The sequence below is a fragment of the Oncorhynchus kisutch genome, linkage group LG1 (assembly GCF_002021735.2).
Source record: "Oncorhynchus kisutch isolate 150728-3 linkage group LG1, Okis_V2, whole genome shotgun sequence".
Classification (NCBI taxonomy): Eukaryota; Metazoa; Chordata; class Actinopteri; order Salmoniformes; family Salmonidae; genus Oncorhynchus; species Oncorhynchus kisutch.
In genome coordinates this window covers 59,446,060-59,472,561 of record NC_034174.2, presented here as the reverse complement: position 1 = coordinate 59,472,561, position 26,502 = coordinate 59,446,060, and the positions used below count along the sequence as shown (strand labels likewise).

The 26,502-nt window shown below is 43.2% G+C and overlaps 2 protein-coding genes across 6 annotated transcripts in view; both read left to right on the top strand.

The window, feature by feature from the left end:
- The window catches only part of LOC109890321 (son of sevenless homolog 1), a 71,824-nt gene extending 53,311 nt beyond the window's left edge, over window positions 1-18,513 (top strand). For 2 of the 5 annotated variants that reach the window (XM_031828260.1, XM_031828243.1), the window contains 11 exons: window positions 2,160-2,282; window positions 4,364-4,467; window positions 4,676-4,898; window positions 7,889-8,008; window positions 9,535-9,697; window positions 9,918-10,035; window positions 10,368-10,540; window positions 11,103-11,219; window positions 13,077-13,347; window positions 14,886-15,007; window positions 15,258-18,513. In XM_031828260.1, coding sequence (XP_031684120.1) covers window positions 2,160-2,282; window positions 4,364-4,467; window positions 4,676-4,898; window positions 7,889-8,008; window positions 9,535-9,697; window positions 9,918-10,035; window positions 10,368-10,540; window positions 11,103-11,219; window positions 13,077-13,347; window positions 14,886-15,007; window positions 15,258-15,836 — 2,113 coding nt within the window. In that variant the 3' untranslated portion in view covers window positions 15,837-18,513. Of the gene's footprint in view, window positions 1-2,159; window positions 2,283-4,363; window positions 4,468-4,675; window positions 4,899-7,888; window positions 8,009-9,534; window positions 9,698-9,917; window positions 10,036-10,367; window positions 10,541-11,102; window positions 11,220-12,295; window positions 12,347-13,076; window positions 13,348-14,037; window positions 14,083-14,885; window positions 15,008-15,257 lie in introns of all 5 variants that reach the window. The other 3 variants (XM_031828239.1, XM_031828252.1, XM_031828234.1) reach the window with 3 other exon arrangements.
- A 5,233-nt stretch (window positions 18,514-23,746) lies between these two features.
- LOC109890332 (uncharacterized) lies at window positions 23,747-25,818 on the top strand. The gene is made up of 3 exons (XM_020482310.2): window positions 23,747-23,877; window positions 24,227-24,345; window positions 24,536-25,818. The coding sequence occupies exons 1-3, from the start codon at window positions 23,866-23,868 to the stop codon at window positions 25,095-25,097; spliced, it is 693 nt and encodes a 230-aa protein (XP_020337899.1). The 5' UTR covers window positions 23,747-23,865; the 3' UTR covers window positions 25,098-25,818.
- The last annotated feature ends 684 nt before the right edge of the window (window positions 25,819-26,502 follow it).

Below are 26,502 nucleotides of genomic sequence, written 5' to 3'. Positions count from 1 at the left end.
GGGAAAGTACCTGCGTAATTGCGCACTCAACTCACTCAGGTGCTTCTCTATATCACATGTTAAATTGTCCGTAAGCTTGAGTTCATTTGCACTCCAAAAAATCATATAGTGATGGAAAGACATGTGTGTTGTCCTTGTTAATGCAGACAGAGAAAAGCTCCAACATCATTATCATAACCTCAATTTTGTCCCGCACATTGAATATAGTTGCGGATTGTCCCTGTAATCCTAGATTCAGATCATTCAGGTGAGAGAAAAAATCGCCCATAGAGGCCAGTCGTGTGAGAAACTCGTCATCATGCAAGCGGTCAGACAAGTGTAAATTGTGGTCAGTAAAGAACTTGAAGCTCGTCTCTCAATTTTTTTAAAGTGTCAACTTTGTCCCTTGGTCGCTGCCCATATCCATTGCATAGTGCAGAAAAAACACGAAAGTTCAGGAGCCTTGCTTTAACAATGGTAACCATTTTCCCTGCAGTATCCAACACGTCTTTCCAGCTGTCAGGCATTCCCTTGGCAGCAAGAGCCTCTGGGTGGATGCTGCAGTGTACCCAAGTGGTTTCGGGAGCAAATGCTTGCACGCGCTTTACCACTCCACTATGTCTCCCTGTCATGGCTTGCGCCATCAGTACAGATACCAACATGAGCAGCAGCTATGTTTGGCTACATACGGACTGTTAGTGGAATTCCCGCGAGAGAGTAACGGTTAATGTGATTGGATGTTAATTATTTGACTTGGCTACCTGTATTTGACATTGTGTTGTTATTTTGCTGAACACTAGATGGTTTAATTTTATTTTTGGCAGTGAAACGAGGCTTCTCAGGCAAAATAAAAATGTCACCTAAATGTATAGCCCCGTTGGGCTGTTTGAAAATGTGGAGAGAAAAAATATATATTTATTATTATAAAAAAATAAAAAGTAATATCACATTTTTATTTTGCGTACCCCCGATGGCATTGCGTACCCCAGTTTGGGAATACCTATACTAGGCTATCAACTGGATCCGGGCCTGATGCTCGCGCTAGCAAACTTGCAACATTTTATAAATTATTCTGGGCCCTCAGTTTCTTGTGCCAGTGAACTTGGGACAGACACACAGCTGTAAGCTATTTGTGCAAGGGATAAGAAGTAATTAGGTATTTTATGATGATTGCACTGGATCAGAACATTACACTTTTCCCTTTCATGCTGAGGGATTCGATCGAAAGGGAGAGAGCTGGAAATATTTTTCAAATATGTTGAGGAACCATTGTCATTATCAATAAAAACACACCTTTACTCGCGGTTTGAGGTGAAGAATAAATAACTTTGAGAAGCTCCACAACTAGAGAGTCGCAGTGGTCTAAGGCACTGCATCTCGGTGCAAGAGGCGTCACTGCAGTCCCCGGGTTCGAATCCAGGCTGCATCACATCCGGCTGTGATTGGGAGTCCCATAGGGCGGCCCACAATTGGCCCGGGTTTGGCTGGGGTAGGCCGTCATTGTAAATACGAATTTGTTCTTAACTGACTTGCCTAGTTAAATAAAGGTAAAATAAAACATTTGTGATGGTGAGTTAAGACAATCAGACATTTTTTCTCACGTGTAGGATAGGTTGTGAGCTCTGCAAACAAAACAACTTGTCCCCTCCGACGATAACGATAAACAACTGTAATAATGATATATTGAATCCATTAACAGAAATGACTGTAACCAAACAAACTTTATAGATTAGAAATTGAGAATTAACGGTAAATGTACTACTCTGCTGATGATCTATGTAATTGGGGGATTGCGCGCAAAATGTCAGGAAAGAGACATTGTGCATCTTAGCCACACTCCCCTTCTTGGATCACCGCGGCCTCTGCATATTCCACTAAGGCATGCGTGAATCAGACAGGTGTCTTGTATGCCATGAAAAATATATATATGTTCGCGACTGCTCCGCTCAAAAAATCCCGGCTGACCAGCAGCCTATCGACCAAACAATCAAACAGTTAACTAAATGGCGTCAGCCCTGGTAGAAACATACCTAGGTGTTCAAACATTTCGAATTATACCAATCTTTATTGTTGCCATCTAGTGTATAACAATCACCATCTACTGTCTGGTTAAAGGTTTCTCCCTGATTCCACACTACTGTGTCTTCTCAGTTGTGATTTTGTTTTCCGGAACCTTCCAGGTTTGAAATCCCAGAGCCAAAGCCCACCGAGGCAGACCAGATGGCCATAGAGAACGGAGACCAACCTCTCAGCGCCGAACTCAAACGATTTCGCAAGGAGTTTGTCCAGCCAGTCCAACTCCGGTACCTCTCCACACCTCCCAATTTACCATACCTAATTCCAGAGGATGTGTTCATTAGGGACTGTAACAGAACATGTGACAGCAAAAAAGTTGAGGTAGCCCCTGTCTGTTTTTAATTTTGGTGCCTAATGAACATGACCTAGGGGTCAACAGAACATCCTGGTTTTCTTGTGATCCTTATGGTGCCACATGTAGGGTAGTCTGTCCTGATTAGCAGAGAAAGGTTTCAAACTGTTTCAATGCTGGGTTGAAACAGAGCCATGTACTTTTTTTCTCTTTTTTTTATATACAGTGCATTCGGAAAGTATTCAGACCCCTTCCCCTTTTCCACATTTTGTTACATTACAGCCTTATTCATTACAGCCTTTTTTATCCTCATCAATTTACACGATACCCCATAATGACAAAGTGAAAAGTCTATTTTTTATTTTTTGCAAATGTATTACTTTTTTTTTAAAACAGATACCTTATTTACATAAGTATTCATAGCCTTTGCTATGAGACATGAAATTGTGCTCAGGTGCACCATGTTTATATTGATCATCCTTGAGATGTTACAACTTGATTTAAGTCCACTTGTGGTAAATTCAATTGATTGGACATGATTTTGAAAGGCACACACTTGTCTATATAAGGCCCCACAGTTGACAGTAAATGTCAGAGCAAAAACCAAGCCACGAGGTCGAAATAATTGTCTGTAGAGCTCAGAGACAGGATTGTGTCGAGGCACAAATTTGGGAAAGGTTACTAAAACATGTCTGCAGCATTGAAGGTCCTCAAGAACACAGTGGTCTCCATCATTCTTAAATTGAGGAAGTTTGGAACCACCAAGACACTCTTCTTAGAGCTGGCTGCCTGGCCAAACTGAGCAATCTGGGGAGAAGGGCCTTGGTCGGGGAGGTGACCAAGAACTCGATGGTCACTGACAGCGCTCCAGAGTTCCTCTGTGGAGATGGGAGAACCTTCCAGAAGGACAACCATCTCTGCAGCACTCCACCAATCAGGCCTTTATGGTAGAGTGGCCAGGCGAAAGACACTCATCAGTAAAAGGCACATGACAGCCCTCTCAGACCATGAAGGACTCAGACCATACTTGATGAAAACCTGCTCCGGAGTGCTCAGGACCTCAGACTAGTGTGAAGGTTCACCTTCCAACAGGCCAACGACCCAAAGCACACAGCCAAGACAACACAGGAGTGGTTTTGGGACAAGTCTCTGAATGTCCTTGAGTGGCCCAGCCAGAGACCAGACTTGTACCCGATCAAAGATCTCTGGAGATACTTGAAAATAGCTGTGCAGTGACGCTCCCCATCCAACCTGACAGAGCTTGAGAGGATCTGCAGAGAAGAATGTGAGAAACTCCCCAAATACAGGTGTACCAAGCTTGTAGCGTCATACCCAAGAAGGCTTGAGGCTGTAATTGCTGCCAAAAATGCTTCAACAAAGTACTGAGTAAAGGGTCTGAATTCTTATGTAAATGTTATATTTTTATTTACATTTTTTTTTATAAATGTACATTTCTAAAAACCTGTTTTTGCTGTGAAAAACAATTGTGGACAAAGTCAAGGGGTTTGAATACTTTCCCGAATGCATTGTAAATATTTTTTTGTAAATATATACTTTTTTAATGCAAATATTTCACTACTTTATTATTTTCCACTAACCCTGTCACCCCTCCCCTAATTGGAATGAACTAATGGACAACAATACTCAGGCTTCACTTCAGGTTATACATACTACATAGATTTCACGGACAATAGATTTTACGTTATCTTTTTTGTTGGTTTTTAGTCCCAGCCTTCAGCTACCCTCAACCCTTCCCATCTCTCTCTGAAGAACATGCAGTTTTCATTTCTAGCTGCAATATATTTTTCCTACATGCACTCTTTGTAGTTCTCAATCTGTGGCTTTCTTGTCTCTTATCAGTTAACTCATCTCTTTCCCGGTATTTTAGGAGTTGGTTTAAGTTGCTAATCCAGGGTCAGATTTATTTAGTTTTTAGGTCAGGATTTGCAGTTAGCGGTCTCTTGCTGGTCCGTAACTGCTATCTAACTGGTTTTGACCTACCCTCTCTTCCTGCAGAGTACTGAATGTATGTCGCCACTGGGTGGAGCACCACTTCTATGACTTTGAGCGGGACTGCCAGTTACTGAAGCGTCTGGAGGAGTTCATTGCATTGGTGCGAGGTATGTGTGGATAAATCGGGGCAAGGACTTTCTCTTCTCCTCCCGTTGCATATCCTCTCTTTTTGTCTATTATTTTCTCCTCTTTCTTCTTTTCCTCTCCCGTCTCTTATATTCCATTTTCTTCTAATTTAGTGTATTTTTTTTCTCCTCTCTTCTCCTTCACTTCTCTTCTCTGAGTGACAATCTCCCTCTCTGTGACCCCTCCCAGGCAAGGCCATGAAGAAGTGGGTGGAGTCCATCACCAAGATCATCCAGAGGAAGAAGCAGGCGCAGGCCAACGGGCCCAGCCACAACATCACCTTCGAGACCTCGCCGCCACCCATCGAGTGGCACCTCAGTAAGCCGGGCCAGACAGACCAGTTTGACCTCATGACCCTCCACCCCATTGAGATCGCCCGGCAGCTCACACTGCTCGAATCCGACTTCTACAGGTAGGCCTACAGGACCGTATGGCCGTCCACGCCAGTTTTTTTTTTTACTCTCATTCCTTTTTGTTCCTGTTCCTAAGGCACCTCAATTTGTAACTGGCTTGAATACTTGGATCAGCTGTGTAAGTGTTGTCCTAGAGCAAAAATGTGACACACAACCCGGATTCGGTCCTATGTAGCAAAATTTGAAATGGTGTCTTTTACATTGGATAAAAGTACAGACTCCGAGCTAGAAATGTGGATATCGTACACTCCAGTTGAGGAACATTGAGAAAGTAATTATGCTTTGAAAGTTGGTAAACTTGCAACCCCACTTTTGAGAAAATGGCCCTTGAATGTTTTGGTACACCTACTTTGTCTACACCCATTCAGCATTGTTCACACCCTCTTAACCCTTAGCCCAACCCATCTAAGGATTCACATTTGAGGCCATGTGCTAAACCGAGTGAGAAGTGTAGTAAACAACAAAGGATTTCAAGACTAAAAGTGCTAAAAGTAGTAGCCTACAATAAGTAAAAGTTCCAGGAAAAAATACACTTCATCTAGTCCTTGTCCAATATCCTAATTTGGCTTTGGTGTAGGCCATGTTTTTCTTTACCATCTCTGGTAAACACACACTATATCAAATAAAATAAAAGTTTATTTGTCACATGTAGAGGATACAGAAGGTGTAAATGGTACTGTGAAATGGTTACTTGCATATTTGCAAGTAATATAAAAAAACAGAAAGTGTCCAGATAAAAAATATAGTGTCAATATTCATTTATTAGATGATGCTTACCCAGACACACTTGCCTAAATTGATAGGCCATGTGAAAGAAATGCTATATCCACCCCCCAGCCACATCTAGCTAAGTGGATGGGCCACTATTGTCTAGACGTACACATGTTCATGAAATACAACAGATGGCCGTAAAATACAACAGATGGCTAGGTAGCGAGCTAACATTAAGCTATAACTAGCAATGTAAATTGTTTTCTGATTCAAATAATATTACTACAGATCATACACGGAACGTCAGCTAGCGAGTCAGCTAGCTAGCTAACAGTACGCTTTAACTTGCAATGAAAAATGACTTTCTGACAAAATTAGAAACTTATAATATCTGAAAATGTAGCTAGACTCTTACATGGATGAAATCTTCACTGCAGACTGGAACCATTTAACTCCGTTTTATTTGTAGTCTTTTTTGGCCAGCGTTGTGTTAAGTCACTCCGGTTCAAACTGACCGTGGCGTGTGCAGAAGTAGCCCATCACAACTTTTTCCAACTGATCTGTCGATAGCGCCTGCTAAATTCAGGGCATCAATGTTGTTGAGAAAAGTAGCAAAACTTTTGTAGTTCTCAATGGCTAATGTTAAAACTTTCAAAATCCGGCGCGGTAGAAAGGACTATCAATACATACTAAAGAGTTCACGTTATAGACAGAAGCCTGCTACATGGCAGACCAAACCAAACTCATCTCCCGGAATGTCCAGCCCACCCATCTCAGCCAATCATGGCTAGCGGGAAGGTTCCTGGCTTTTTCCGTGGCTAAACCAACTAGGCTTGTAATTTTAACAATTTAATTTGTATTTACAGATGGAATACACATTTTCTATTAAGGCACATGAAAGTTCACATGTTCCAGAAGGTATTTCTGCCCAAAACACATTTTGATAAAAAGTAAAAGATGTTCAAATGCCTCTCCCTGTGAAGTAGTGACGTGCGACATACGCCTAGCTTCCTGAAACGGGGCACACGTGCTGTATTTGTTGCCTTAATACCAGGTGGGGAGTGAAGGGTGGAGGTGTTCCACTTTATTTAGTCCCCTAAATACCCGGTAATTATTTTATCAATTTTGTTATAATTTCATGTAATTAGAAAGTTCTCAGTGGTAATAGGACTTTAAAAAAACGAACAACTGTAGTTTGGGATGTTCTTTCGGGATTCATATCTTTGCAGTTGCACCCAGGTCCTCTTTAGAGGTCGTTTACATTGGAAGATACTCCTTCATGGACATTTCGATTGATATTCTTATGGCTAAGTGATCCATTTTTTCCCCAGTGAATAAAAATGAGTTCATGATTCGTCACACTTGATGCAGTCTTCACTTTGGATCCAACTCTTGTCTGAATGTGTTTCTATGTTTTCCCATTTTGTCAGATTAAAGTTGTTTAGTACAATAGAGGACACATGCGCACAATTCTTCTCACATATACTTACACACACACACACACACACACACACGAACGTGCAGCACCAGAGAGGGGACGCAGGGACACACTTCCCCCTCTGACGTCGCTGGGCCTGTGGGAACAGCTAGGTTGGGCCGTACCCAAGGTTATCCCCTCACCTCTTTCCCACGCTCCGGGGTGAAGTTTCACCTAGGTGCAGATCTATGATCCGCTTCCTCTCTCCCTATATTAACCGTCATTTTTAGTGGGGAAAATTCAAAACTGACCCAAGATCAGCATCTATGGGTAACTCAATGTATCTACTGTAAGAATATCAATTGAAATGTCCATGGAGCTGGTCCTCATTAATGCCCCGTAGGTCACTTCATTACTCCCTATTTGTTTACTATACAAGCATCTGACTTACCTAACTTTGTTGTTGAAGGATAAAAACATGAGTTACAAAACGTATTCACAGGGTTGGTTAACTCTTAAGGTTCCTCGGGTCTCCACCGAATTAGGTCAATCCGCTTTTAGTTTTAATGCGTCCCACTGCTGAAACAATTTACAGATCTCATTAAAACTGGATGTTCTGGTGCTGCTCGGATGTTGATTGAAAACCTAGTAGCTGAGAAATGTAACTGTTTATGATTGTTTATTTGCGTTTTGCATATTTAAGAAATATATATATATATATAACACATTTATGCACATGTAGTTTTAAATGTGTATATTGTATATTGATAGTTAGGTTAGGGTAGAATAGTTAGGGTATATGGTAATCTCCTCCTAAATATTTGGTTTGGAGAATTATTGACCTCTGACCTATATCTACAGGGCGGTGCAGCCATCAGAGCTGGTGGGCAGCGTGTGGACGAAGGAGGACAAGGAGCTGAACTCTCCCAACCTTCTGCGCATGATCCGCCACACCACCAACCTCACGTTGTGGTTCGAAAAGTAAGAGCGTCAATTTTGTTTTTTGGCAGCACAAAGAAGCGGTCCTCATGTGAAATGTGACCATGATACTCCTTACACTTGCAGTGTTGACCAAGCATTTTCTATGATGAATTTATGGCATGATAAAGTAAATTATGTAGCTGTTATGTAGCTCAATGTATACTGAACAAAAATATAAACAAGTATAGTGTTGGTCCCATCATAAGCTGAAATAAAAGATCCCAGAAATGTTCCATAAGCACAAAAAGCTTATTTCTTCTGATGTTGTGCACTAATGAGTTTACATCCCGGTTAGTGAGCATTTCTCCTTTGCCTAGATAATCCATCCACCTGACAGGTGTGGCATATCAAGGAGCTGATTAAACAGCATGATCATTACACAGGTGCACCTTGTGCTGGGGACAATAGGCCACTCTAAAACATACAGTTTTACAATGTCACACAATGCCGCAGATGTCTCAAGTTTTGAGGGAGCATGCAATTGGCAGGCTTGACCATAAGCCACGTCCAACGACATTTTATAGAATTTGTCAGTATGTCCAACCGGCCTCAGAACCGCAGACCACGTGTAACCACGAAAGCCCCTCCACATTAGGGTTTCTTCACCTGCGGGATCGTCTGAGACCAGCCATCCGGACAGCTGATAAAACTGAGCAGTATTTCTGTCTGTAATAAAGCCCTTTTGTGGGGGAAAACTAATTCTGATTGGCTGTGCCTGGCTCCCCAGACAGAGACCTTGGCTCCCAAGTGGGTGGGCCTTTGCCTCCCAGGCCCAACCATGGCTGTGCCCACTCATGTGATATCCATAGATTAGGGCCTAATGAATTTGTTTCATTCGACTGATTTCCTTATAGGAACTGTAACTCAGTAAAATAGTTGAAATTGTTGCATGTTGCGTTTTTATATTTTTGTTCGGTATGGTTATGTCGTCCTTTGCATAAAGATGTTATGAATGCTTTATGTAAGTGGCAGAATTTCACCCTAAATAAAGCGGTGATCACTCCTATCCTCCCTATCTTGATTCTAAAGGTGAAAAGGAAGGAAACATTTGGGACTGTTCTTTGTGTATGAGCTGCTAATCCCTGTCTGATTTTACACCAGGCTTGATATCTCTAGAGACTTCCTGATTAGTTTTCAGGGACAAATGAATTGGTTGAGTGAAATGTGTCCTTACACTGACTTAATAGCTCACCATGTTACCAAATGAGGACTAACAGGTCAATATTATGTTACTAATTAAACACATTTGGGAGAGTTAAAATGTACCAGTGCTTATTTTCTTGCCCCCACTTACCTTACGACAGCTGTGGAAGTTATTGACTGAACTATGCTGACCTGAGTCATGTTTATTAGGGCTTGCAGCAGAAAACATTTTGCAATTCAAAACAAAAATGTGTGTTTCTTGTTGGACAAATCCAGGTAGTCCCTCCATGTTTGTCAGTTGTCCGTTTGGTGCCTAATGAACACAGCGCTGGCCCCTGGGTTTAAATAGCATTTTGTTTTCTATGTACTATGTTCTACACCAGGTGTATCGTAGAGACTGAGAACCTGGAAGAGCGGGCAGCGGTGGTGGCGCGTATCATCGAGATCCTGCAGGTGTTCCAGGAGCTCAACAACTTCAATGGCGTGCTGGAGGTGGTCAGCGCCATGAATTCTTCGCCTGTCTACCGGCTAGACCACACCTTTGAGGTGAGGAAGGCCGGAGGGGTTCTTTCTGCAAGATTCTTTGGTGGTGTTGTTAGGAAATAGTACCAAGACAGGGTTATCACAGTATCTGGTATTGCATGAATCCAATGAAAATTGCGGTACCAAGTGCCTAGTGTTTGAGTATTGAAATGAGTACGTCTCTACGCATCTGTAGGATGAAATATATATACTTGTTTTGACTGAACTTCTGCCCCCTTTCCAGCAAATTCCAAGCCGACAGCGGAAGATTCTGGAGGAGGCCCACGAACTGAGCGAGGACCACTACAAGAAGTACCTGGCAAAACTACGCTCCATCAACCCCCCCTGTGTCCCCTTCTTTGGTATGTTCTAGTGTTTCTCAACCTATTTGATACCAGGGACCAGGAAGCTATGCCCTCTTTTGTGTCAGGGACTCACAAATAATGTACAGTTTTTTAAAATGTTGTATATGGCAGTACTGTGTGTCTAAGACAATTTCCCCCTCGGGAACTTTGAAGTTTATCCTGTCCTGTTCTATCCGAAGCTAGGGTTTTTCTTCTTTGGAGGACCACTTACATTATAACTAGTGTTGGTTAACCATCTCGGGGACCGGCCAGCAACATTCCACGGACCGGTGCCAGTCCATGGACATCATTGCTCTGCTCTCTCATGTCTTTTCTTTCTCTCTCCTCAGGGATCTACTTGACGAACATCCTGAAGACGGAGGAAGGCAACCCTGACTTCCTGAAGAGGCATGGCAAGGAGCTGATCAACTTCAGCAAGCGACGGAAAGTGGCCGAGATCACCGGGGAGATCCAGCAGTACCAGAACCAGCCCTACTGCTTACGGGTGGAGAGCGATATCCGGGTGAGGAGTGAAAACAATGATGTCACACGTTCCATTGAAGTCGGCTCCCACTATATGGCCAGCCCGCGTAGTCAAATTTTTTTGTAGAAATTTTAATAATTCCGGCTTTGCAGCATGGTCCGACCCATTGTTTCACAAACACCATTTAGTTACATGGAATATGAATGGGTGTAAATATGAGTAACACATGGCAGTAATATAAAACATTATTGGACTGTTTCCTTTTCACAATTTCAGCTCTACAGTTGAGTTTGCCAAGTCATAGCAACCTATTCGTTTTTGATTAGATATACATTTAGTGGTGATCCCTGGCGTCAACTTTAGTCTCATTGACATCAGTGCATGACTAAGTGATAATTCGACATAAGTGGAAGGTAGGATTCACCACTTAGTAGAGAGTTACTGCCACTCAGCTCCTGACATGTACTATTTGGTTATTCATCCAATTGTCCCCAATCACCCACACCCTTGTCTATCGTCATTGGGACAGCAATGTATATTTCACGATGGATCCTTTCTTTCCATCTTTCTGACGACTCCCCTCTTCCTTTGTGTATCACAGAAGTTCTTTGAAAACCTCAATCCAATGGAGGACAAGGCAGAGAAGGAGTTTGCTGACTATCTGTTCAACAAGTCGCTGGAGATCGAGCCTCGGAATGCCCGGTCGTTGCCTCGATTTGTAAGTGTCTTGTTCCTCTCTGATCTTACGGTTCACATGATTATCCTCTCTCGGACTCCCTATGCAGTTTGATCAGTTGTTGAATTTCAAAAATTTGTTAGAATGACATTGGATCTTCATGAGTTCAGATGAAAAATACTTTTCGTCCACTATTATTATTATTTATTTTTTACATTTGAGTCATTTAGCAGACTCTCTTGCCCCGAGCGACTTACAGTAGTGAATGCATACTTTTTAGTAGTGGCCCGCCGTGGGAATCGAACCTACAACCCTGACATTGCAATTGCCATGCTCTACCAACTGGGACCAGACTAGGCCACACTTAAGCATGTATACTCCATGTATACTCTTAAGCAGTGGCGTCTCGTGAAATGTCCAACAAATGGGGTTGTTGTCAATACGTTGCCAACTGACAGTAAGTAGCTGACAAATAACGCTTACGTAAGTCCACATTTCCAAACGAAATGAGTTGGCTACTGTAAATGTTCAACTTCAACTTATTTTCTAGACTCGCAAGCATATGGGAATACAGTAACAGACAAAAACTTGTCGTTTAGTTTTAGCTAACGTCATGGCTCGTTTGACAGTGTCATCTTCTGTGTCTGAGCTCACTTCATACCTGACAACAGTCCAGTGTTTTTGTAGATCGTCGCCATCTGGTGTTCAGAGTTATAACTGAAAACCAGGAGCTCTTTGGATAGGTTCAGTAAGAGCGGCTAAAATCCTATGATAATCAAATTGTATTGGTCACATACACATGTTTAGCAGATGTTATTGCGGGTGTCGTGAAATGCTTGTAAAATGTTCTAAGGACTAGAAGCGAGGCAGCCCTCTGGCTCTGTTTTTTTAGGTTCCGCAAGGGGTATAGGGATCGCTTTGAATTGCATTGAATGAGGTGGCTTGAGAAGCTCTCTGGAACGCTGGAACTACGCTGCCGATTACAGCAGCACATTTTCTTTTTGAAAACTCGATTTGTAATCTAAATGCAGCTATTTATATCCCCAAACTTGATATTATTACAATATTCTATCATTATATACATTTTTGTAAATCCATTTTTATCTCATTGCTGCCAGGTGGGGCGGCGTCCGAGCGCCCTCTATGGACGCAACGCCCCTGCTATTAAGGTAGAAAAAAGACTGACAATTTGTCAGCAGAATTGATACCTAGAACATTTACAGGTAACTGCCAAAATAAAGGAAACACTTGAGGAAATGAAGGATATAAAGTATATTGACAACAGTTTCTTCCGCACAGGTATTCCTGAGCTAATTAAGCAATTAACATCCCATCATGCTTAGGGTCATGTATAAAAAATCCCATTTGCCCATTTTGGCTACCATGGCTAGAAGAAGAGATTGGTGACTTTGAAAGAGGTGTCTCAAAGGTGCATAGAGGGTTTAAAGTGTGTGTCAGCCACCAGATCTCACCCAATTGAACACTTGTGGTAGATTCTGTAGTGTCACCTGAATCACCGTCAACAAAACAGCAAATTATGGAATTTCCTGTGGAAGAATGGTGTCACATCCCTCCAATAAAGTTCTAAACACTTGTAGAATCTATGCTAAGGCGTATTGAAGCTGTTCTGAAGGCTTGTGGTGGCCCAACGCCCTATTAAGACACTTTATGTTGGTTTATGTATGTTGGTGTATATTTTGGCAGTGACCTATAGGTAACACACTAACCAGATAGTTCCCCAATCTTCCAAAATTAATTTATCAATTAACTACCAGATAGAAAAGAACAAGCAGCACTTGAGGGCTGAAGGTCTACAGTTGAGAAGCCTTGACATTATAGTGTTGCCCTGACCCCTCCTTCACCTCTCTTCTCCCCCTCTCTCTCCCTTTCTCCTTTCAGCCCAAGAAGTACAACTGCCCGCTCAAGTCGCCCGGCGTGCGCCCCTCCTCGGTGCGCCCGGGCACCATGCGCCACCCGACGCCACTGCAGAACGAGCCACGCAAGATCAGCTACAGCCGCATCCCTGACAGCGAGATGGAGAGCGCCGCCTCTGCGCCCAACTCGCCGCGCACGCCCCTCACGCCGCCGCCGGCCTCGGCCGCCTCCAGCTCCACGGACATCGGCAGCGTGTTCGACTCGCCCCAGGGCCCCTCCAGCCCCTTCCACTCCAGTAGGTGGTCCTTCGAGCCGGACGGGGAAGCAGCTTGGGTGGGGATCACGGCGGAAGGGAGGGGAGGTTGGGTGGGTGGGAGCACAGCTAGAGCTTATAGAGAAAGTGTTTGAGAGTTAAACACAGTTTGAGAGTTTGAATTTAATGCTTCCTTCCTCCCCTTCTTGGAGAAATCACTAAGCTAAGGTAAGTGATTAGCTAGGTGAATGCAAAGTGTTCCACTTCTTAGCTTTCACCAATCCAGTCATGTCAGATCAGTGATTACTCCAAGGAAGGAAGGAAGAATGCATGCAAGACCAGTCAGAGTGCAATTGAGTGTTATCACTGTGAAATGTTTGGTGCCGACATGGATAATGCCAGTATTCCAATTGATTTACAGTATATTGTTCTGAGCACAGCCAAAGGAACACAACCTCTTGTCCTAAAGATACTAACCCATTTTACATTACCCTGTAACTCACATTATACCAGTAACTTTCCCATTTTCAGAACTCCGTTTTAACAAGGCGTGTGTGTGGGGGGGGTGATGACACCCGCAGTCCTTTCAGAATTGTGAACAGTGAATACATTAATGGGTTAATGGGTGATAGGTCCAGTGGTCCGAAATTAAACTGGTCCATCCGCATCAGTCTCTCCTCCTCTCAGGGCCTTTTCTCTCTTTTCTCTCCTCCTGCCTCTCCCTCCGTCCAGACTGCGACAGCATCTTTGCCCCGGTCTCTTTACCACACGGCCCACGTTAGTATGACCCTCTCAAAGCCAGCCTACCTGTTGTCAGTGAATCCCCCCCCACACCCCATCCAAGCAACTACATCAACTCGCCCCCGTCTCTCACTCATTCTGAGCCTCTCAAGCCCAACTTGCCTCTCCCTACCTGCATGCAACTGACATCCACCTCATTGCTCCCATCTCCGCCCACTGTTGCGCCTGTCTGTCTCCATGGCAACGAACGCTAGTCTGTGTGTGCGTTTCGTAGCTCCAAGTAGACGTTGCCCATGGGTACAGCTCTAGGATCAGTTTACCTCTCTCTGAATACCGACCCTAACCAGGCTACTAACCAGTTAAACTGACCCTAGATCAGTGTCACCCCCTTCTGTTCTCTTGTCCTGAATTCATTGTCACTGTGGGGTTTTGCTCTAAGCATCCGTGTACAATATCACTCTGTGGTGTGTGTAGTTAGTTATTGAAGTTGGTCAACGTGATTGCCTCGAACATAATACTTTAGGGGTGTTGTTTGCATACCCTTCCCGAAAGGAGAGTGTCTATTACCCATCCATTCCTCATCCTCTATTCTAAATGTTTTCAATGCTTGTTTTTACTCCATTCTTCGTGGGCCTGAATGTCTGGAGATATTGTCTGATTTAAGACCTAGGAAACAGTTAAGTGCCAAGCAAAAGAGAGAACCCCCCCAGACACTCAGTTGCCCATCCCTGAGTTGTAGAGCCCTGTATGGGATGAATTTGGGGAATTGGGGTTAAATATGTGTAATTACTCTCTTCCTGTAAGACCTCATTTGAGTTCCTGATTTCCTTCTATTCCAGGGTCCTCTTCAGTTTCCTCCATGGTGAGTCTCCACAGGAGCACTGAAGACGCCACCGTCCCCCCGCCTGTGCCCCCTCGCAGACGCCCCGAATCCGCCCCCGCTGAATCTTCCCCTTCGAAGGTGACTCTCTTTTGACATGTTTGCTACCTAAAGTTGTTCTGAGACTGTACCATTAGGAGGATTCTCGATTGATTTATTCAAGAGTGTAGATGTGGAATGCTAAATATCCAATGAAACACAACTAAGTTGCGCTGTCAGTTATTTGCTAGAGATTTAGATGACAATTTTGAGTTTGTCGAGTTGTTCTCCCACACTCTTCATAACATTTGTGCTTCTCCTTCTTTCTCCTTTTCCACCTCTCACATTCCAGATGATGTCCAAGCACTTGGACAGCCCCCCCGCCATCCCTCCGCGGCAGCCCACCACCACCAAGGTCTACTCGCCGCGCTACTCGCTCTCGACCGAGCGCACCTCCTTGTCGGAGCCGCCTGACAGCCCACCCACACTGCCACCGCGGGAGCCCGTGAGAACGCCGGACGTCTTCTCCAGCTCCAACAGCCCCCTGCACCTGCAGCCACCCCCGCAAGGCCGCATCCGCAGCAGCGAACCCACGCTGAGCCAGACCTTCTTCCCTCCCTCGCCGTTCGGCCCGCTCACCCCGCCACCACCCCCGACTCCCTCGCCCTCGCTGGGGCCGCGCAAGCACCTGCCCTCCCCGCCCTTACCACTGCTGGGGCCCGGCGGCCCAGACTGCTGCGGCGACTCAGCCCTCCTCCCTCCGGGGGGTGCAGCTGGCCCCCCTGTGCCCCCCCGCCAGAGCACCAGCAGCGCTGCTGCCCAAGCCATCCCCAAGCTTCCCCCCAAAACGTACAAAAGGGAGTCGGTGTCATACCCGTCCCTTGCGCATCGAGACGGCCCGCCCCTGCTGGAGAATGCCAACCCCTTTTAAAAAGACTTGTGTATGTGATCTGGGGGAAATTATTGAACACTAAAGACTTGGACAAAAAACAACATTAATTGTGATGTTGACTTTGAGAAGAAAAAAAAGACAATACCAGTGTAGATTCTTAGCTACCTGGAAAAATAATAATGTGCCCTTATAAAAAAAAATACTTAAACGAAAGATGATTGTCCTTTTTCATTCGTGCAGACCATTTGGAGATTCTCTATAAAAATCATTTCGTGGGGGGGGGGGATCTTACTGTTTTGTTTTGTATGTACAGTATGTCGTTTGTCATCGTCCAATGTTTTTCATTTTTATTTTTTAAGTGAACTGATTGCAGCATTACTTGTCTATGAGCTCAGTGGCCTACCCATGCACATACAGCTTGAACCGTAGTAATCCATGAACCAGGACCACACAAGTCCACCGCACGCAGGAGGACGTAAAGATAGACTGCTGCCCAGTTTGATCAGACTCCAGGAGAAATCCACAAACTTAATAGTGTTTTAACTCCCTGTGTATGGGCTAAACGATCTACTAAAGTGGCCCATATTGACCAGAGACGGACCAGAGAGGACTCTAGCTATCACGGTGTTGCAAACCCATTCAACTCGCCCATAACAAATGTCTGTCGTTCAATCCACCTCACTCAGATGGAAAAAGGGACATGGGAAATCATGTTAGATAGTTTTTAAGACTTTGTGTAGAGACTCAGTCCGGAGCGAGCTTTTATTTTTTTTTTTGTGCCAGTAGATCGACCAGAGTACCATGATTTAAGGCAGGGTTTCCCAACCTCGGTCCTGGGTGCGTGTTTAGTTGTTTTTGCCCCAGCACTACACAGTTGATTCAAATCATCAAAGCTTGATGATGAGTTTGTTAATTGAATCAGATGTGTAGTGCCAGGGCAAAAAAACTAAATGTGGGGGGTCCAGGACTGAGTTTGGAAAACCCTGATTTAAGGTACCCATCCACACCAAAGAGGTACTTTTCAAGAAACACAAGAAGTGATTGTTCTTAAGTTTGTGTTAGTACTTTTATGTTCTGATTCATTTCTGCCAATGAGTATGTAAAGATGATTACGATTTGACTTCTTTAAACAAGGGAATAAAAGTGTTTCTACCACTCTATGCAGTAGGTCCGCTATGAAACTAGTGAAGAGCTGGCTACGGTCCTGAATGCCCAGTTAGAATATATTTGTTTAATGATTCCCTTCCTTCAAAATGGTCACTGATCTGACTGAAGCTAATCGAGTTATGTACTGGAGACCTTGCTCTATCAGTGACATAAAGAGTCTGTATGGAAATGTATTTGCTAATTGTTTACCTCAAACTTCAGCTTGTGTATATGCAAGACTCATTTTAAGGTTTACATTTGTCATTTAGCAGACGCTCTTATCCAGAGCAACTTACAGTAGTGAGTGTTTTTCGTACTGGTCCCCCGTGGGACTCGAACTCACAACCTTGGCATTACAAGCGCCGTGCTCTACCAAATGAGCCACGTTACAATTTCTTAACTCATGAAACCACACAATCCTTAGTTTTAGACTACAATATGATTTTGCTCATGGGTGTCAGGAGATACGCCCCTTTCTGTCCAATGAGGTCATTTCTGGGCACGGTTCGATTTACACAGGCAATATTTCTGTCAATTCAGGGGACCCCTTTTGACTCAAGTGCACCACAGAGGCAAACGTTCCGTATAACCCCATTTTAAAAGGAAGGATGCCTTTTTAAAGCATCCAAAAAGGGCCATAGCAAAATGCAGTTGAATTGCTGGCGCTACCTAGATGGCTAAATATGAATGACTAGCCACAGCGAATTGTCTTTGTCCTTATTTTTGCTTGATCATGAATACAATACATTTAATCACAGGTAGACCACACTCCAGTCAAATGTTACCAACTCACTATGGAATGGTCATATATTAACAGTACATCTTGAGTACACCACATTTTAATTAAGAGAACAATATCCTGTGACTGTTGGCAATAGTTTATGTATGTAAAATCTAACTATTTGGTTTATTTGAAGAAGTGCAAGTGTTCCACCTTCAGGTTATACTATGGTTTGTTCCCTAGGGTCAAAATGTGGGCTGTGAGTCACCCAAATGGCACCCCATTCCAGACACAGCGCACTGCTTTTGATGAGCCCGAAGTACCCTGGTCAAAAGTAGTGTACTATATAGATTCCGTTTGGGACACACCCAATAGCCTAAAGTAATTAACCTGGGATTGTCGTCTTCATTGTAATCATTCTTGGCTATTCTCCCAGGTTTCTTCCCAATGGACAAAGTGCCATAGGGTCATCCTGTCAGTTGCTTCCAAAAACATGTTATTTGTCTGGCCCATACACTATGTAATGGCTGGAGTTTGAGAATCATAGAAATCGAATGACTAGAACGTGCATTCACATTCAAGTCCCGTCCCGCGATGGGTCAACTGACGGCAACATCAGTGTACCAATATCTAGGAAAGTAATAATGACCTTTTAAGTTACTTGAATTTAGCGACCAGGTTGTATGTGTGTACTGCATGTATGTGATCATCTCATTGACAGTGACTCTGGTGTTTACCAGCAATACTGTGAAAAAGCCTCGGCAATAGAGACCTCTTTAATCCACAACACGTTGATGCAGTGTCAGAAACAATAATTGTGCCACATCGGTAATAAACTTATACTACTGACCATGACTTCCAAGCGTTTAAGTCGAGACTGCAGCAGTGAGATATGCAGTCAGGTAAAATTAGATGAGTAAAGGAATTTGTTTCACTGCTATGTTGAGTTAGATTGTCAATAGATACTCATATTTTACTGTCATGTTAAACTACATATACACTAAGGTTAGGAATACCCATTTAGCCATTGGTCAAATGGGGAGCTTAGGGGATAATTGGTTGACTGATTAATGTTAGAGTTGTAGTGAAGATCCTGACTCTGTGCAGCTGGTCACCTAGAGACTGTGGCTAATATGTGTGATTTGAGTGTTTCTGATAGTATTGATTACGAAGTTTCAGGAGGAACCTTTAATCATACGACACATCCCATACACAACTGGAGTCTTTCTAAGCAGTAACTTCCGGGCTCAACCTTCCATCGTCTTGCCCAATCAGGCTTCCTGCACAATGGGGGTGACGGCTCACACCTTGTCGTAAATTAAAGGAGAGGAGAGAGAACATCCCTCTCCAAATTTCACTGAGAAATGTGCTTTGTCTACACAGAGGTTTCCCGCCTGATCTCTTAACATGTTCTCAAGTGAATACGGGAATACGTTTTTTTAAGATATGAATGTGATTTTAGGAGCCATGAGATCAGATCATTTGTGTCCTATAAACTTTGCATATTAAGTAGCCACGCCCCTCGTGAGGTCAGAGAGCGTGTCAGCCTGACGGAACCGTCCCTTTCGATCAGAGTGCATAAAAGGATTGGTAAAGAAACAACAGCGAGATCAGAAAAGCATGAAGCGGGAGCTTACACGTTTAAAATGGTTGGAACTTTGAACCTCAACACGAGGTGAAGAAAGTAAACTCACCTCCGAGGCCAGAACATCGCCAGGCTGCAGCTGCATGTGTAAAGTGGTTTGAACCCTGAATACCAACACAAGGGGAGAAGACAACTCAACTCTCGGACAATCACTGGTACGGCTGATTAGCTGTCCTAAGAAAAGTATCTAGAAAAGTGAATTTAAGTGGGACCATTCTACTATTCAAACCAACATATTCTACTACTCATCACCACAGAACCATCTACACAGATGGCTAGCCTATCTTCAAGTAAGCTTCAGGAGCAAATGGAAAGTAGAATGAACTCTGTTGGTCTGTTCAGGACTACACAACAAGTTTAACGGGCAGAGGAGCATAACAGTAGAAGAGACGGATGAACGACCTCTTTTGGACAATCGGAGCCTTACAAGCGTGCCGCGAAAAGGCCCAACAGTGAACCAAGACATGGACACGTACATTCATTATTTCTTACTCCAAACAGGTGGCAGTTTGTGTTCAAAGTATATGATTACTGTGAGATTAGTTTCTAAAATGTATCATGATTAAATGTCTCTTTTTCTCTCTTAACCCTCCATCTCCTTTTGTAAAAAGCAACCATATTGTGTCAGTCCACTAGGGACCTTTTCCTAATGAATTAAGTTTGTATGTTTATCCTCTGTTATCATTTAGTTATCTAGTAAATAAACAATTAAACCAATTTGTGTAGTACTGAATCATAAGTAAGGTTACGACTGTTCAGAATAATGATATGATGCGAAGTTATGATTAATACGTCAACTGTTTTATGGATGTGACGGGTAAAGACCTTTGGAGTTTAATTCGGGAGATGGTAACTCTAAACAACCACTCTTATGGTGCCCCAAATCCTAATTGAGTTAATTGTTAGATGATTCATTTAATTGGGTAACAATTAAACATAGTTGATTAGATAAATAACAATCATCAGATTAATGAAAGTAAAGTCACGACAACAACTATGGCCGGGGATCGGCACTGCCAGCAGGTTCAACACAGTCTGAAACTGGGGGCTGATCCAGCCGGGAGACCAGCTACCAACCTCAGTCCACGGCCGGGGGCTGGCCACTCATACCATACTCCATCTGCTACCACCCCTTCCAACATGTTTATCAGATGGCGAGAAGCCAAACTAGTGAAATTTGGTTTCCCGTAATGATATTACATCACAATGACATTGGTTTATCTGGAATGACGCCACTAGTCTGTCTGTCCCTCTTGCCAACCCCCACCCATACCTCAATCCTGAAAATATAAATAATAGGTTCCCTTAACCGAGCTTGCTCGTTGTGCTCGGTTGGCAGAAATATAACTTTCTGACCAATGGAATGCTTTATAAAGGGAAAACTCCCAACATGGCATGCTGGGTGAGCTGAATTGACACACAAAAAGTATTGCTAACACAGATAGATGATTCTGACACAGACAGCACTAAGTCATAATCAGGTACATGGGAGTTCTGTATTTCTCACCAAACAAAATGTTTTGCCTGTTTTAAGAGCATTTTAAGTGTCTAAACATGTGTTATGATTGATTCCTTATTGAAGTTTATAAACTCAGCAAAAAAAAGAAACATCCTCTCACTGTCACCTGTGTTTATTTTCAGCAAACTTAACATGTGTAAATATTTGTATGAACATAACAAGATTCAACAACTGAGACAAACTGAACAAGTTCCACAGACATGACTAACAGAAATGGAATAGTGTGTCCCTGAACAAAGGGGGGGTCAAAATCAAAAGTAACAGTCAGTATCTGGTGTGGCCACCAGCTGCATTAAGTACTGCAGTGCATCATGGACTGCACCAGATTTGCTATTTCTTGCTGTGAAATGTTACCCCACTCTTCCACCAAGACACCTGCAAGTTCCCAGACATTTCTGGGGGGAATGGCCCTAGCCCTCACCCTCCAATCCAACAGGTCCCAGACGTGCTCAATGGCAATGAGATCCGGGCTCTTCGCTGGCAGAACACTGACATTCCTTTCTTGCAGGAAATCACGCACAGAACGAGCAGTATGGCTGGTGGCATTGTCATGCTGGAGGGTCATGTCAGGATGAGCCTGCAGGAAGGGTACCACACGACGGAGGAGGATGTCTTCCTTGTAACGCACAGCTTTGAGATTGCCTGCAATGACAACAAGCTCAGTCCAATGATGCTGTGACACACCGCCCCAGACCATGACGGACTGTCCACCTCCAAATTGATCCCGCTCCAGAGTACAGGCCTCGGTGTAATGCTCATTCCTTCGACGATAAACACAAATCCGACCATCCCGCCTGGTGAGACAAAACCGCGACTCGTCAGTGAAGAGCACTTTTTGCCAGTCCTGTTTGGTCCAGCGACGGTAGGTTTGTGCCCATAGGCGACGTTGTTGCCGGTGATGTCTGGTGAGGACCTGCCTACAAGCCCTGTCCAGCCTCTCAGCCTATTGCGAACAGTCTGAGCACTGATGGAAGGATTGTGCATTCCTGGTGTAACTTGGGCAGTTGTTGTTGCCATTCTGTACCTGTCCCGCAGGTGTGATGTTCGGATGTACTGATCCTGTGCAGGCATCTCACAGTACGGACATTGCAATTTATTGCCCTGGCCACATCTGCAGTCCTCATGCCTCCTTGCAGCATGCCTAAGGCACGTTCAAGAGGATGAGCAGGGACCCTGGGCATTTTTCTTTTGGTGTTTTTCAGAGTCAGTAGAAAGGCCTCTTTAGTGTCCTAAGTTTTCATAGCTGTGCCGTTAATTGCCTACCATCTGTAAGCTGTTAGTGTCTTAACGATCATTCCACAGGTGCATGTTAATTAATTGTTTATGGTTCATTGAAAAGCACGGGAAACCGTGTTCAAAGCCTTTACAATGAAGATCTGTGAGGTTATTTGGATTTTTACGAATTATCTTTGAAAGACAGGGTCCTGAAAATGGGACGTTTCTTTTTTTGCTGAGTTTACATGTTTATATCTGTTTACTCTAATGGTTTTACCATCTGTTAAATGGTGTGCAGTGTGTGTACTGACACAGTGTTACTCGTGTGTGTGTGTGTGTGTGTGTGTGTGTGTGTGTGTGTGTGTGTGTGTGTGTGTGTGTGTGTGTGTGTGTGTGTGTGTGTGTGTGTGTGTGTGTGTGTGTGTGTGTGTGCGTGCGTGCGTGCGTGCGTGTGTGTGAGTGATACTCCAGTGTGTTTCAGATGTGTGCAGCTATGTGGGGGATTGTCCTTCTATTTCTGCTTTCTCTCTGGGCTGGAGACGAGATGGATGATCAGATTAGTGAAGCAAATTTATCTAAACTGATTACAGAGATGAAAAAGTGAGTGCTTCTTTGTTTCGTTGTAATTATATAGTCTCTGTTTTAAAACCGCACTTCTTATTTCCCAAAGAAACGCTTGCATTAATATACTATACATGAATATACTCAGAACAATAAGCTACAGTTGAGGCGTATCATCGTTGGGGACTGTGTTATACTTTATTGGCTGTGACATTACATAAAACACTTCTCTGTGTCAAGTGCCGATTCCAAATCGACCCCAACATCTGTGAAGTTGTAGAGCTCTGGAGGACTACTTAGTTGTAACACACAATGTAATACTGTAGCTCAATGTGTGAGGATGAGATTCCCTTATGTATTGTTGGAAGGGTTGGACGGTATCCAGATTTTCATATCGGCATACCGTCCTTCTCTCATACTGGTATATTTAAGCAATAAGGCACGGGGGGGGGGTGATATTTGGAGAATATACCACGGCTAAGGGCTGTTCTTAAACTCAACGCATTGCAGAGTGCATGGACACAACACTTAGCCATATATCACAAACCCCCAAGGAGCCTTATTGCTATTATAAACTGGTTACCAATGTAATTAGAACAGTACAAATACATGTTTTGTCATACCCATGGTATACGGTTTGATATACCACAGCAAAAAAGCACCATTGGGCATCTATACCAGAATGCTAACAACATTTGCACAAGTAATAGTGAATTTCAATGGAGGCTGCTCGCTGAATATTCTAACGAAAATAAACAAATTGCAAAGACAGGCAATCCAGCTCATAAAGTAAAAAATACACTACCAGTCAAATGTTTGGACACACCTACTCATTCAAGGGTTTTTATTTATTTTTACTATTTTCTACACTGTAGAATAATAGTGAAGACATCAAAAGTATGAAATAACACATTTGGAATCATGTAGTAACCATAAGAGTATTAAACAAATCAATATATATTTAATATTTTTGATTCTTCAAAGTAGCCACTCTTTGCCTTGATGACAGCTTTTCACACTCTTGGCATTTTCTCAACCAGTCCCACTCAGCACAAACCAAGTCAAACTAGTGAAATTTGGTTTCCCGTAATGATATTACATCACAATGACCTTGGTTTATCTGGAATGAACTTGCTTATCGTGCTGGCACTTTCTGACCAATGGAAACCCCCTACATGGCATGCTGGGTGAGCTGAATTGATACATAAAAACATTGAAGTATTGCTCACACAGATAGAGGATTCAGACACGGACAGCAGCAATGGATCATCAGGTACCTGGGAGTTATTCATTTCTCACCAAACAAAATGTTTAGCCTGTTTTAAGAGCATTTTAAGAGTCTATACATGTGTTATGATTGATTCCTTATTAGTTTAAATATGTATACTCCATACCTTTTATATCTGTTTGCAGTAATGGTTTTACCATTTAAATAGTTTGCAGTGTATGTATTGACATAGTGTTTCTTTGTGTGTGTGTGTGTGTGTGTGTGTGTGTGTGTGTGTGTGTGTGTGTGTGTGTGTGTGTGTGTGTGTGTGTGTGTGTGTGTGTGTGTGTGTGTGTGTGTGTGTGTGTGTGTGTGTGTGTGTGTGTGTGTGTGTTGATACTCTGGTGTGTTTCAGATGTGTGCAGCTATGCGGGGGATTGTCCTTCTCTTTCTGCTTTCTCTCTGGGCTGGAGACAAGGTGGATGCTCAGATTAGTGAAGCAAATTTATCTAAACTGATTACAGAGATGAAAAAGTGAGTACTTCTCTGTTTCATTGTAATCATATAGTCTCCGTTTTATTACCACACGCCTTATTAACTAAAGAAACCTTGTATTAATATACTATAGGGAATTGTCCCCAAACTCTACAATTAAGGTCAACCAAAGTACGTGCTCTGTGTTCTGTCACCACCTCTGTCTCTCGATTTTTCTGCTGTTGTTCAGGTTCGGACTGCAAAATCGTGAGTATGCCATGGCTGTCAGGCTCACCAAAGATGAGTGCAAGAAAGGAGAGTTTGATGTCAACGTTAAACCAGAGGTGGTCAAGGCGGCACTTACCGCCGGACAAATCTACAAAGGAGACAAGATCATCGCAGCCATACCGTATAATGGCTACCACGCAGAGTATCGTCTCCTGAGTATTACTACCCAGGATATGGGCTACCCCATATTACACCTGACCAATAACAACAAGGACTGTATAATCTTCTTTACCACATTCTCTCCCTGCCTGGAGTCCTGTATGAAGGAAAGAGGAGGCCACAGCATTATCAATGACCTTGATAGGGCCTTTTCTACTAGAGACCTAAACTCTAAGGCCTTTGTGTTCGAGAAAGTCTGGCAACCTAAGTGGGGTGGGGCAAAAACCAATCCCCCAAGGCAAAATGTATTAAACTCCTTCAATACCATACATAAGAAAATCCCCCTATATCGCTGTACACACAGCAAGTGTTATTCTTGCAATGAGATAAACACAGGTCACTGTTTGGAGGGCTACAGTGGCTGAGTGCACTCCTTCAAGTCCAGCTGAGCCAAAGAAGCCTCCTGTATCTGTAGAGGACTGTCAACCTCTCTCTCCCTTCATCCCTCTCTCTGTCTCTCACTGTCCCTTTTTGCCCTTTCCTCAGTATCTCTGTCCCTCCTTGGGAGAATCTCAATTGGTTTTGCTCGACTCCTCGCGTCCTCTCCTCCATCCTCTCCTCACCTCCTTTTGAAAAAGGTCAAAGGTAATCAAATAGAGGAGGAAAGGAAACATGCAAACAAATGTGCTTGTATGAAATGACTCTCCTTCATCAACATGTAATCAGGCAAATGACATTTACAAAGGAGTAATCCCCAAATGCATGTGTTAAGTGGTAAAAATAAATGTAGCTGGTTGCACTTGACATTTTATAGAGAGATAAGTATTGTATCGTTTTTTTAAATGTGGGCATGCTTTTCTTAGAGAAACAATAGCTGATTCAAAGGGGGTGTGGCAGATTTTGAAACACTTTCACGTTTCACGCTGGGAGGATACATTTGTGCTCAGGCTATCGAGGAGAGGAGGACCACTTTTTGGTTTCCGGGTCCCGGTGGAGAGGAGGACAGGGCGAGGATGGACTTTTTCCCAATTTGAGAATCCTCTTCCCTATCCTTCTTTCTCTCTATCCTTCCCTCCCTCTCCTTCTCTTTCACTTTCTCCCCCACCACAGTTCCACAGTTCAATAAAGTACACTATTGCAGGACCATCTCTCTCTTCATTCCTGTGTTTGATTGTAGGTGGGGATGTAGTGGTAAGAAAGGTGGATCAGAGAATAATAGATAAGACACAAGCTGATTTGTCATGAGGATGTTATGTCATACACAGGCAGTGTAACAATGTTCTGGGAATGAAATACGAATATCACACTGTATAACACGTTCATGAAAATGATTTGCTGGCTAAACAATGAGACAAGAATAACACAATCTTGTCATATTTTAACAAAGTTATGACATTCATGACAGTAACCCAAAGAGATGGTAACACATGTTTGTAACTGTGTATTTTGACATAGTACTAGTTTATTATTGGGTTGACATTAAACAGTCTGTAACTGTATCCTATATAGTATTTATATCAATGCAAGGTTATCAGAACAATAAGATGCATTGAAAAACTTGAAGCTACAGTATGACTGCAGTTGAGGCGTATCATCGTGGGGCACTATGTTATACTTTATTGGCTGTGACATTACATAAAACACTTCTTCTCTGTGTCAAGTGCCCATTCCAAATTGACGCCAACATCTGTGAAGATGTAGAGCTCTGGAGGACTACTTAGTTGTAACACACAATGTAATACTGTAGCTCAATGTGTGAAGATGAGATTCCCTTATCTATTGTTGGAAGGGTTGGACGGTATCCAGATTTTCATATCGTCATACCCTCCT